Raw genomic sequence first — 12396 nt, 5'->3', positions numbered from 1 at the left:
CCCCCAGCCGGGGCGCCTCGAGGGAGCACACCGCCTGGGGACGGAGGGAGAGGCGGCCGCGGGGGGCCGGGGAGGGGGGCGGTCTCGGGGCGCGGGGCTGGGGCGCTGTGGCCGAGGCTGGCGCCCCGGGTGTGGGGAAAAGTGGGACGCCACCTGGGCGGGGAGACTCAGGCCCCAGGCCCGGGACTCCATAACCGGGCCGAAGGCGAGAGGCCCGAATCAACTAGAAACCCCGGCGCTGGGGCCGGGAAGCGGGCCCGCGCTTTTCCCCGCCTCGCGCTGGTCCCCGCAGGTTTGGCCGCGGCGGGGACCGCGCTGCGCGCTCGGCGCGGTGGGTGCGCCTCCCTCCTGGCGGCCGCGACCTTGCTCCCGCCCAGGGTGCGGGCTCCGGTCCCCGGTGGATCCCGCCACGGGTTTGGGGGGGGGGGGGCGGGGGGGAGGACGAGGAGGAAGGCTTGGACCAGCCGGGGAGAGCGGGGAGACGGGTGGCGCCGGGGAAGCTAATCGATACTACGTTTCGGCGGCGGCCGCGGGCCTGCCTCATTAAGACGGTCGATTCGCTTCTTCGTTCGTCAGGATTTATTGGGATGGTCGCTGTGTCTGTCCCTTCAAAGAGCTCGATCGTCCGGCCAGAAGCGCCATTAAGTGCGCTGGCGGTGGCTCGCTCGAGTTAGCAAATGAGGAGACGAGTCTCCGGCAAGCTTCGGGGCGCCTGCCTCCCCCTCCTCCCCCTCCTCCTCCTCCTCCTCCTCCTCCTCCGACCCGACCCGAAGCCGGCGTCCGCAGACTGCATGCTTTCCACTCGTTGGCCAGAGACCAGGGTCACCCTTTGGCCGCCAAGTGACCCCAGCTTCAGCCTTCAGCCCACCCTGGCCGAGTGGGGGCGGGGAGAGGGGTTTCCGCCCAGAGCGGGGTAGTCTGAGAACCCCAGGGAGAAGGGCCAGGGGGGACCTGGTCACCTGCTCCACACTGTTGGCATGCAAAGACCAGTAGTTCGCCGCCCCTTTGGGAAAGGGGGCTCGGGGGATGGATACACGCACTGTCCCCTAGGGCAAGGGTGTCGCCTGAAACCTGGGCTCTGCCAGGGAAGACCCAGGCATCCTCTTCTGTCCTGAAGTCGCCCTTTGGGGAGGGGAGTGCAGCAGGAACTCTTGGTCTGCCACTCCGGAGCCAGAGAAAGCTGTAGGGGCTTCGGATATCACAGTCCCACCCACAGTGCACACAGCATCCAGGGGCTGCCCTTGGTTGTGTGTGTATGGGGGGGTGGGGGTGGGGATCTGCTACTATCTCTGAGTCCTGCTGCGGTTCTTTGATCCTGGAGTGCTTCTGGAAGGGATCACCGTGCTCAACTGGGATCCATTCACTTGTTCCTCAATTACCAAGCGCCGGCCAGGAGCAAACCACAAGACAGAAGGAACATGCTGAAGACCCCATTACCCACTTTCATCATGTATGTCCCAGGCAACCGGTCCCCATATCCCTGGCCTTTCTGGTTTAGCAGGAGAATCTTCCCACCCAACCTTCCCCACCGCTGAATGTGTCCAGTGTTCGGACAAAGAAGCACCTGTCATGTGTCAATGCAAGTGCTGTGCCAGGCACGGGGCACAGAACGCTGATGAGCCGGGCTTTCCGGGCAGGGTACTCACAGACCGATGGGGGCAAATCCGGAGGGTTCCACAGCCTGTCTGGCTAGCTCCCATGGCACTGTGTACCCTCCGGTGTCCCCCATCAGCGGTGTGAGGGCTGGGTAGGGAGGGTGCGCACTGGCAAGGGCTTTCGGAAGAGGCCTCCTGGGAGCCCGATCTTGAGAAGAGACCAGATATGGGAGAGAATTGCTTGAGAGAGTCCTTTGCTTAGCTCTTTCGTCAAAGTGGAGGCTCCTACCCCATGCCCTCGAATGTGCTTCTGGGGGAGGTCAGGTGCCAATGCTTTATCTCAATCTTAGTTGTAGTATCACATGTGACTCTCTACCTGACAAGTACTCATCAGAGGAATCCGCTTACAGAGGGCAGGAACCCTGGAAATCTGGGTGCTTATTTCTGGCCCATACCAAGAGCCAGGTCAGATCCCCTTGAAGATGAGGACAGTGGTAGGAGAGAGTGGCCCCTCTCAGGATTGTATGACTGCCTTTCCTTCTGTCCCTTTCCCTGTGCCTGCCTCCCCAAAACAATGTCCTTTGTCAGTCTCTACTGCTATTTCCCAATTCTCACTTATGTGGGTGTATTTCTAGAAAAAAAACCTGTGTTGTTGTTTTCCTTTTACTAATGCTTCTCATATTAACTGCTCTTTTCCTTCTCTCCATTTCCTCTGTGTCCTTCCTTCCTCTGACCTCGCCTATTTCCTCTGTCATATCCCCTCTTTCTGTGTCCGCCTATCACGGCGATGTCCTCCCTTTCTCACCTTCCTCTTCATCCCTCAGCTTGTTTCTGCCTTTCTCTCACACGCTTTCTTCCCTTCCAAGTGTAATAGTTCGAGATGGTAACATCGACTGAGACCGACAATGGAAAACTATCCAACCTCCACTGGAAATTCGTTCTTAATCCTACGAAAAAATGCAACCTGGAACGTATTGGTATTGCCCGGTGAGACAAAAATCTGTCTGTTATTCCTGCAGTCCAGTTTTGGGGCAGGGTGGTAGAAGCAAGCGCCAGAGAAATGATCCCATCACTGAGCAAACAACAAATTTTCAATCACAATGACCCCGTGATGTGCTATAGAAAAAGTGTATCTCTGCCATCTCAACGCCAAATTTAGGATTCCAGCCGTTGGGATAATTACGCTGAGGAGGGAGGAAAACAGAGCGTCCCTGGGTGGGCTCGAACCACCAACCTTTCGGTTAACAGCCGAACGCGCTAACCGATTGCGCCACAGAGACTGTAGTGGCTGGTGAGGTGGCGGTGAGTCGAGTCAATAGGAGTGAGCTTGCGACGAAGCAGAAGTCAGAACGGAAACCCTCGCGGAGGTGCCAAAGCGGACCCGAGGGAGAAAGGGGAGGGTCTTGACTCGTAGAGGAAAGCTGGCCGGACAGGCACGCCTTCCTCCATTGGCTCTGGAGGAGTGGGCGCCGGCTGCCTACGGATCTTAGCTGAGGGAAAGCTCGGAACGTCCCTTTTCAGAGTGAGCTGAGATTTGGGATACTTGAAATCGACCCCAGAGCAGAACAATGTTCGGCCTCCAAACCTCCCCTTTGCGGCTGAACCCCTGCAGCTGAATACTCGCGACGCCCACCTACTGCCCTCCCCTCCTCGCATTATTAAATATGCACTTAATGGCGCCTCTTCCATACCAGGCACCATTCTAGCTCAGTTAATATTCAGAGCCTAGTGCCTGGCACACAACAGATGTGAGGGTTTCTGGGATAAATACACGAAACAAGCTAAGATGAGTAATAAGCTCGACAAGCAACACTGTGGCCCTTCCGCGGCGGCTGCAGCCGCGTCTCTACGGCTTCAGCAGCCCCAGTGCACGCAGACCCAGTCTCCCGTCCCGAGACCAGGTCCGCCGCGATCCCAGCCTGCACCGCGACGCCAGGTCCTTCCGCACTCACCGTGACTTTTCACTTTCGCTTTACGGCCGCGGGTTTGACGTCTCAACCAAACTTCCCGTGCTGGTGACTGACAGAGATGTTCAGCCAATAGAAAGCCAAGATGTCCCGGAAAGGTCGGCCTTTCAGCCAATAGAGAGAGAACAGCGAGAGTGGTTGCGCAGTGAGGTCGGGAGCGGGTTTGCTGGAATTGTGGCGGTCGGAGGTCCTACTACACCGCAATCATGGTGAGGTGGGAGCGAGGAGTAGGGGCTCGGGGTAGCGATTGAGAAACGGGGGTCATGGGAGATTTGGGAGGCGAAGAGGGCCTGGTGGTGGACTGAAGGGAGCGGCTCCAGTTTGAAGGGGAGCGGTGAGGACCATGGTGGGTGAGGTGAATGCGGCTCCTCGCAGCCGGGCAGGGCTGATTGCAGACCCGGAGTTCGAGGCCTCCACGCACCTCCAGGGAGGAGGACGGTGTGTACAGGATCCTCGGGATCAGGGGCTGGGCCGGGCTCTATGGCCGCGTTTGACCTCTCGCGCTGAGCCCTTCCACTCTGTCTGCCCCAGTCTATTATGTCCTATAACGGAGGGGCCGTCATGGCCATGAAGGGGAAGGACTGTGTGGCCATCGCTGCCGACAGGCGCTTCGGGATCCAGGCCCAGATGGTGACCACGGACTTCCAGAAGATCTTCCCCATGGGCGACCGGCTATACATCGGCTTGGCCGGGCTAGCCACGGACGTCCAGACCGTGTAAGTGTCGGGGACCCCCGCCCACACCCCGGCCTCTTCGTGGACCAGCCTTGCCTGGCGTCGTGAGTGGCCTGGGTTGTCCGTCACCTACCAAAAGCTCCAGTGAGTGTGAGTCTTGGCGGGACACCATAAAGGACACCGTTGTATCCTAGTGACTTACACCAGCATTTACTCTGTGCCAGGCTCTGTGGAAAGCACCTGACCTGCGTGGGTTCATTTAATGACCTCACCATGGTGCCGTCCTATTTTGCAGGTCAGGGAACCGAGGCTCTCAGAGAGCATCTTGCCCAAGATGCGAGCTAATGAGGTTCAGCCAAGATCCCACACAGGCCCCGCTGAAGCGAAGGCCTGCACTCAGCCTTTGAAAAACCTAAGGTCTCGTTGGGAGACGAGGCAGGCATACAGAAAGAGAACTGACCCCGGGGCATATTCGCTGCTAGATTAGCTGCTGGTTGGCAGTGGTTCTGTGATTTGAGACAAGGGAGGGTCTGGGAGATGACACAGGTAGCTGTTGGGACCGTCCAGGTGTGCTCGTATGGTCCTAATGGGGGGGTGGTGGTGGTGGTGATGGGAAAGGAACTTGGAAAGCATTTCTGAGAGTTGTTGCTGGCCAGCCGTAGTGGCTGCTTGGGTATTGTGAGGCCAAAGAATCCTTCATTGAGGTTGTGGTTCCTTTCCTTTATCTTGACTCGTGTGTAAACTACTTACCCGGCATGTAGGCAGTCCAGAGATGTTTTAAAGATGGTTTCTGTGTTGAGCCTGTTGACTGACGTGTAGGAATTGGGAGGACTTATTTTAGAGGGAGGTGACGACTTTGATTTTTGAGGGGACAAGGCATGCCAAGTAGAAACATCTTTTGAGCATTTGGGGTCTGAAATGGTATCTCCGGGCTGGAGAGGTATTGGTGAGCTGTTAAATCTGTGGGAACAGATTTTGGAGAGACAAAGGGGGGGAAATAAGCTGAACGCCATCCTTTTAGCAGCGGGGTGAGAGGAGAAGCCAGAGGAAAAGAATGGAGAGGGGGTTTCCGGAGGGAAGGTGTGGTCACAGGGGACGGGTCCTGCAACAAGCTGGTGGCCTAAGAAGCAGCGGCTCCTGGACTTTGTCTCTGGAAGACCGAGAGACCAGTCCACTAATGTGGGTGGACGCTTGGCAGCAATGTCCTCTCCCATTTCCCTTAAAGCTCCCTACGTCTCCAGAACATAGAACTTGGAAGTTCTTCCTGAGATCTAACTGGACCAGCCGGCTTTTTTCCGGTTCTGGTGGAGTCGGAATGACAGCGGCGAGTTCTAGTCAGTGAAGGCCCCATCGGCCTTCCTCTCTCCAGCCACTGCCGTTCTTCCCACACCCTTTCCTTTTCTTCGGGAGGTTTTTCTCACCGAGTCTGCTTGTTTGTGGGCAGTGATGGCTCATTTTGCGAGGCCTTTGCTTCCTCACCTGTAAGATGAAGCTGAGGTCGTGTCTGAGGCTTTGTCCTGGGGGCCTGTGGCTGGCTCTTCGCTTTGCGTCCGGCAGGGATGGCATCAGTCTGCTCCCTGCAGGGGCCCGTTCCTGGGCTCGCAGGTGGCACTGGAGGATTTGTGGCCTTTTGTTCTTAGTTACTTTCCGGTCCCTTCGTGTGGTGGCTGGTGCTGAAGACATATCAGACTTGGCAGTTTTCCAAGCACCTTGTCATATGCCCATACATTATCTCACCGCCAGGTGATTTACTTTTTCCTCGTCTTGTGGATGAAAAAATTAAGGTGGAGGATGAAGGCTTAGCCCAGGTCAGCTCTCTCAGTCCACTGCTCTGCTCCTTCTGCTGTGCATTTTAGTGGGTTTGATTCCAGTCTAGGGCACATGCCTGGGTTGCGGGCTCGATCTCCAGTAGGGGGCATGCAGGAGGCAGCTGATCAGTGATTATCTCTCATCATTGATGTTTCTATCTCCTTCTTTGAAATCAATAAAAAATGTATATGTTAAAAAAAGAAGAAGAAGGGGGGGGGGGGAATCTCTCCTCTAAAAAGTATGGCGGGGGGAGGGGAAGGTTATTAGAGTGGTGTGTCCAGGTGTTGTGTTGGGCAAGTCCTGAAACATGGACATGAGGTTGGACTTCTGGTGAGAAAAATCCCTGGGAGGGGAAGAGAGGAGTCATGGCAGGGCCGAGATGTGTGTCTTCCTATGTACCTCCTACTCCACAGGTTGGGCACTAGGACATTCGGCAGTGGCTTACTAATTCTGCTCCTTCTACAGTGCCCAGCGCCTTAAGTTCCGACTGAACCTGTATGAGCTGAAGGAAGGTCGGCAGATCAAGCCTTACACCCTCATGAGCATGGTGGCCAACCTCCTGTATGAGAAACGGTGAGTGGAAATATAGCAGGTCCTAGGATGACATTTTGTTCAACGTCGTTTTGTAATAACAATGAGGTGACATAGGAACTTGTTTGTATCAGTTGGTCTATGGCACAATTGGTTTCATTATATATCATTTCGCTTAAAGTCACAGGACCTATCTATGATGTAAGTGAGGACTTCCTGTATGGCCCGGGAACCTTTGATTCTTTAAGTAGGCATGTAGGAGAGTATGGTGCCCAGGAAAGAGATCCCTCCTCATTCTCCCATTTCTTTTCTTTTAAAAAAAAAAAATAAATAAATAAATTCTTATTGATTTCAGAGAAGAAGGGAGAGGGAGAGAAAGATAGAAATAGCAACAATGAGAGAGAATCATTGATTGGCTGCCTCCCGCAGCATGTGCCCTTGACCGGAATCGAACCCGGGACCTTTCAGTCTTAAGGCTGACGCTCTGTCCACTGAGCAAAACCGGCTAGGGCTCCCATTTCTTATTTGCAAGACAACATCTTTATTTTAGGGGTCTGTTTTCTGTGTGCCTGACCACCAAATAGGAAAGAAAGGGCTATTGCAGAAGGTAGAGAATGCAAATAGAAAATAAACTTGCTTCTAGGCAACAGAATTAACCCCCCCAAAGAGTGTCCTGCAGTCTTCCAGCCAGGAGCCACCCTTACTCCAAAGCTAATTCTGTGACATGGATTCCCTGGAATAGCAGGGAACCTAGGAATTGGGTGGAGTTGGAGAAAGAACCCACAGGTACTTTCCCCACCCACCTCTGGACAAAACTGGGTGGCAAGACCACATGTTAAGCTCTTTTTTCTTTTCGAAACGTTTTATTTTTAGATAATTTTAGAATTTATTATTTTTTAATACTAGAAGCCCAGTGCACGAAATTCGTGCACGGCGGGGGGTTGTCCCTCAGCCCAGCCTGTACCCTCTCCAATCTGATACTCCTGGAGTCGGACATCCCTCTCACAATCCAGGACTGCTGGCTCCCAACTGCTTGCCTGCCTGCCTTCCTGATTGCCCCTAACCGCTTCTGCCTGCCAACCTGATCACCCCCTAACCACTCCCCTGCCAGCCTAGTTGATGCTTAACTGCTCCCCTGCCAGCCTGTTTGCCCCCAGCTTCTCTCCTCTGCCGGCCTGGTCACCCCTAACTGCCCTCTCCTGCAGGGTTGATCACCTCCAACTGCCCTCCCTTGCAGGCTTGGTCCCTCTCAACTGCCCTCCCTCGCAGGCTGGGTGCCTCCCAACTGCCCTCTCCTGCTGGCCATCTTGTAGTGGCCATCTTGTGTCCACATGGGGGCAGGATCTTTGACCACATGGGGGCAGCTATATTGTGTGTTGCAGTGATGATCAATCTGCATATTACTCTTTTATTAGATAGGATAGAGGCCTGGTGCACGGGTGGGGGCCAGCTGGTTTGCCCTGAAGGGTGTCCCGGATCAGGGTGGGGTTCCCTTGGGGCGTGGGGCGGCCTGAGCGAGGGGCCTGTGGTGGTTTACAGGCCGGCCACGCCCCCTGGCGACCCAAGGGGAGGCCCTGGTATTTGGAATTTATTTTCCTTCTACAATTGAAACTTTGTAGCCTTAAGCGGGTGAGCCCGGCCAGGGTGTGCGGAAAGCTTTGCTTCCCCTGTTGCCGCTGGCAACCCTGGCCTGCTCTCTCAAGCTCCATTCTGCCGCCATTTGTTTGAATTTGTTTACCTTCTATAACTGAAACTTTGTAGCTTGAGTGGAGGCTTAGGCCTGCAATGGCTATGGAAAGCTTGGCTTGCTCTGTTACCTGGGAAACCTTGCTCTCTGTGGCTGTAGCCATCTTGGATTGGGGTTAATTTGCATACTCGCCCTGATTGGCTGGTGGGCGTGGCTTATGTAGCGGAGTGATGGTTAATTTGCATATTACCATTTTATTAGAGAGGATATTTTATTGATTTTTTTTTTACAGAGAGGAAGGGAGAGGGATAGAGAGTTAGAAACATTGATCAGCTGCCTCCTGCACACTCCCTACTGGGGATGTGCCCGCAACCAAGGTACATGCCCTTGACTGGAATCGAACCTGGGACCTTTCAGTCCACAGGCCAACGCTCTATCCACTGAGCCAAACTGGTCAGGGCTTAGAATACATTTTTATTGATTTCAGAGAGGAAGGGAGAGGGAGAGAGAAACATCAACGATGAACCACCACGGTGCATATGGTAGGCCTGTCTGGTGTCCCTCACCAAGGCCTCCTGAGCACAAGGTCATTTCCGCCATGATAGGCACAGTGCGTTCCTAGCGGTTTGGTAAAAAATTAACCCAGAAACTAAGTCACATAAAACTTACTGAAAATGAAAAAAAGAAACATCAGTGATGGGAGAGAATCTTGGATTGGCTGCCTCCTGTACTGCACGTCCACACTGGGGATCAAGCCTGCAACCCCGCCATATGCCCTGAACGCGAATCGAACCGTGAACTCCTGATTCATAGGTCGACGCTCAGTCACTGAGCCACGCTAGCCAGGCAGGACTACCATTTTGTTTTTAGGCATAAGTTCATATCCTTAGCTGTGAATTGTCTGCTATATATGGTAACCACGTTTATCAAAATCCCACATTGAGAAAAGCTTAACAAAAGATTTCTTAAGCTGATTCAAATGAGGGGGGCGGTCTTATAAAATTATAAAATTTAACTCACATTAAGGTATATATTTAATGGCTCATGTTTATTGAAAATAATAAAAAGGCATCGAGGCCCAGCCAGTGTTGCTCAGTGATTGAGCATCGACCTATGAACCAGGAGGTCATGGTTCGATTCCCGGTCAGGGCACATGCCCGGGTGGCAGGCTTGATCCCCGGTATGGGGGGTGCAGGAGGCAGCCGATCAATGACACTCTGTCATCATTGATTGATGTTTTGATCTCTCTCTCCCCCTTCCTCTCTGAAGTCAATAAAAATATAAACAAAGGAGATTTTCCCAAACAGGCCCTCTGTTTTCCTCCCTGGGTCTGGGCCAGGGCCTTGTCTGACTAGACCGGAACAGGAAAGTACTTGTTCTTAAGTTCTGGTTTCTCTCTGCTCCTGGCCCTACAGGTTTGGCCCCTACTACACCGAGCCGGTCATTGCTGGGTTGGACCCGAAGACCTTTAAGCCCTTCATTTGCTCTCTAGACCTCATTGGCTGCCCCATGGTGACTGACGACTTTGTGGTCAGTGGCACCTGCGCCGAACAAATGTATGGGATGTGCGAGTCCCTCTGGGAGCCCGACATGGTGAGTTGGTGGCATGAAGTGGGGCTGGGATCTGAGGCCCCCTCCTCTCCTCGACCATCAGGGGGAAATGTGTTTACCTTGCAGATATTGGGGGACAAAGCCACAGCTGCTGAGCCAGAAACTCCATCCGCCAGGGCCTTGGTGTGGCCTGGCTGGCTCCAGGGACCCCAATCAGATATTTGCTACAACAAATAATTCCTCACATTGGGTTTTCAGGGTTCTCACAGTCATTCATTTAACAAACATTTAACAACATGTAAAGTGTAGGTTTAGAGGCAGCTCAACAGAATGGGTTCTGGGTTGGAATACCAGCTCCACCAACCACTTAATTAGTTCTCTTCTTGGGTAAGTCAGTTTACTTCTCTGCCTCCATCTCCTCAGCTGTAAAATGGGGGTAATAATAGAACCTGTCTTATACACGGAGGTGTGAGGAAAACACGAGAAGATTGGAACAGTGCCTGGCAGTGAGGGCTGTCTGCTGTGCCGGCTTGGTCAGACTCTGGGGAACCCAGGTAGTCTGTCTGCAAGGGCTCTGCAGCCTAATGAAGCGAGGCAGACACCCACATACTTGTTAAAGCGCGTTTGCTAGGAAGAGGGGGAAAGAAAGGGCCTGGTTGGCAGAGAAACAGCTTGTGCAAAGGTGCGGGAGGGGCCCAGTGTTCAGAGCTCGCTGTGGCTATTGGAGTGTGAGCGGGATGTGGGGTGAGATGATGAATGAGCATGAGGTTGGGATGAGACTTTGAAATACCTTGAACGCCATGCCCAGGAGTTTGAACTTTTTCTTCTGGTGTGGTGTCAAGGGCAGTAAGGAACCTTAGGGAACCAGGGGCCTGCACGTAGGAGGGACAAGCTATTGTGGTCACTGGCAGGAGGCTCTAAGGTCCTGAGCAAAGACTGTGGCAGTGGGCGGGTGGGGCAGCCATAGTCTAGAGGACTTGGTCATTTAAAACAGAAATGAGGGAGGTGGAGATATTAAGGACTCCTGACTTTTCTAACTAAACCAACAAAGACAGAGAATGAAGAACAGGTTTGGGTGGAAATGTGTTGTCATGGCTGGACAGGTTGCGTTTTGAGGTACAAATGGGACCCCCATGGGGAGAGTCCATCAGACAGCTGACAGAGCACATGGGAGCCAGATAGGGAGTCTTCTCCCCATTTTACAGGAGAGGAATTGAGGCTTAGTGAAGGGAGGTCTGACTTGCCCAAGGTCACACTGCTGACTAGTGGAGGAAGTGCAGGGCTTGAACTTGCCCTTATAGAACCCTGTTCCCTTCTGGGGCCTTTCACTTCAGGCAGAGGAGAGCCACAGCTAGGGTCCTTGGGCCTAGAAAAATAGAGGAGCCAGACCACGTTGGAGTCCGAGATTCTGGGGATTGAAAGGCTTCTGCTCTGTTGGCAGGATCCAGAACACCTATTTGAAACCATCTCACAAGCCATGCTGAATGCTGTGGACCGTGACGCAGTGTCAGGCATGGGAGTCATCGTCCACGTCATGTGAGTATGAGCTGGAAGTCCAGAAGCTTTGCAGACACTTCCCTCTTCCCTCCCGCACAAACACCCCATCCCAGCCCCCTGGCAGATGCGGGATAGCAGAAGTCCCTAAAGGTGGCAGCTGGGAGCCTACCCAGGTTCCCCTGGCCTCCGTCAGGTGAGGCTCCATGACCCCGAGTCTCCCCTTGGTCACAGTAGGTATTTCTTTCTCCCTTTAAGTGCCCCCAAAATCTCAGGGACCTGTGTGGTGATGAGCCACAGCAGAGCTACTGCAGACAGCTTGAAATACTGGGTGGCTCCCTCATCTCCCCCAGTTCCCACCAGTGTGGAACTCGATGTGTGAAGCACTACGCCCTGGGAACTATTTTCCTGCTCTCTGACTGCCATCCCCTTTTTCCTCTTAACTGTTTGGGGCTGTCACCAGGAACCTAACCGGATGGAATAGGTGCCCTCCCAACTGCTTCCCTTAGGTACAACCCAGAACAAGTATTTGGACCCTTTGTTATGGGATAGCCTGCTTAATAACCGTGAAAAACAGACTGGGACCGACAGAACGTTATGTCCCTCCGTGAAGCCCATCACATGTCCTCTAGGCCCGGGGGAGCGCCTTCCTTTCTCTGGAGGGCTTCTCAGTCCAGCCCTGAGTCATCTCAGCTCCTGATGGACCACCTATGGGGAGCCGCCACCAGTCTCCCCACTTCTCCATTCTCCCCTTCCTCAGCACAGGCTGAGGACACAGGCAGACATTAATGTACATGAGAAAGACAGTTACACCCAGTTAGGACGCCACTTGTTCTGCGGTCTTATGATTTTCTCCCTCTGCAGTGAGAAGGACAAAATCACCACCAGGACCCTGAAGGCCCGAATGGATTAACTCCCGTTTCCAGAGCCCACGGTTGTTTTTTGTCTTTTTTTTTTTTTTTTAAGTAAATGTTTTTCTTTCACTCCTGTTTCTTTGATCTCTATCCCCAGCTGGGAAGTTACAAATAGCTACTCAGGGTCTAGCTCAGCCCGCAGGTGGTCTTGACTTACAGCATCTCCACTGGTAT

At 53.6% G+C, this 12396-nt stretch overlaps 1 protein-coding gene across 1 annotated transcript; it reads left to right on the top strand.

The window, feature by feature from the left end:
• The first annotated feature begins 3687 nt into the window (after window positions 1-3687).
• Window positions 3688-12310, top strand: PSMB3 (proteasome 20S subunit beta 3). Its single transcript, XM_079797459.1, has 6 exons — window positions 3688-3771; window positions 4094-4278; window positions 6511-6618; window positions 9679-9856; window positions 11256-11350; window positions 12173-12310. The coding sequence occupies exons 1-6, from the start codon at window positions 3769-3771 to the stop codon at window positions 12219-12221; spliced, it is 618 nt and encodes a 205-aa protein (XP_079653585.1). The 5' UTR covers window positions 3688-3768; the 3' UTR covers window positions 12222-12310.
• Window positions 12311-12396: the final 86 nt, after the last annotated feature.

The sequence above is a fragment of the Cnephaeus nilssonii genome (assembly GCF_951640355.1).
Source record: "Cnephaeus nilssonii genome assembly, chromosome: 19".
NCBI lineage: Eukaryota > Metazoa > Chordata > Mammalia > Chiroptera > Vespertilionidae > Cnephaeus > Cnephaeus nilssonii.
The sequence above is the reverse complement of the archived record's forward strand: the minus strand, read 5'-3'. Positions and strand labels throughout refer to the sequence as shown.

What these genes read in the sequence shown, in the direction of transcription:
- PSMB3 (XM_079797459.1), top strand. An exon ending in GCCACGGACGTCCAGACCGT is followed by an intron (nt 4,279 to 6,510) that starts GTAAGTGTCGGG and finishes CTCCTTCTACAG; the next exon opens with TGCCCAGCGCCTTAAGTTCC. An exon ending in AACCTCCTGTATGAGAAACG is followed by an intron (nt 6,619 to 9,678) that starts GTGAGTGGAAAT and finishes CTGGCCCTACAG; the next exon opens with GTTTGGCCCCTACTACACCG.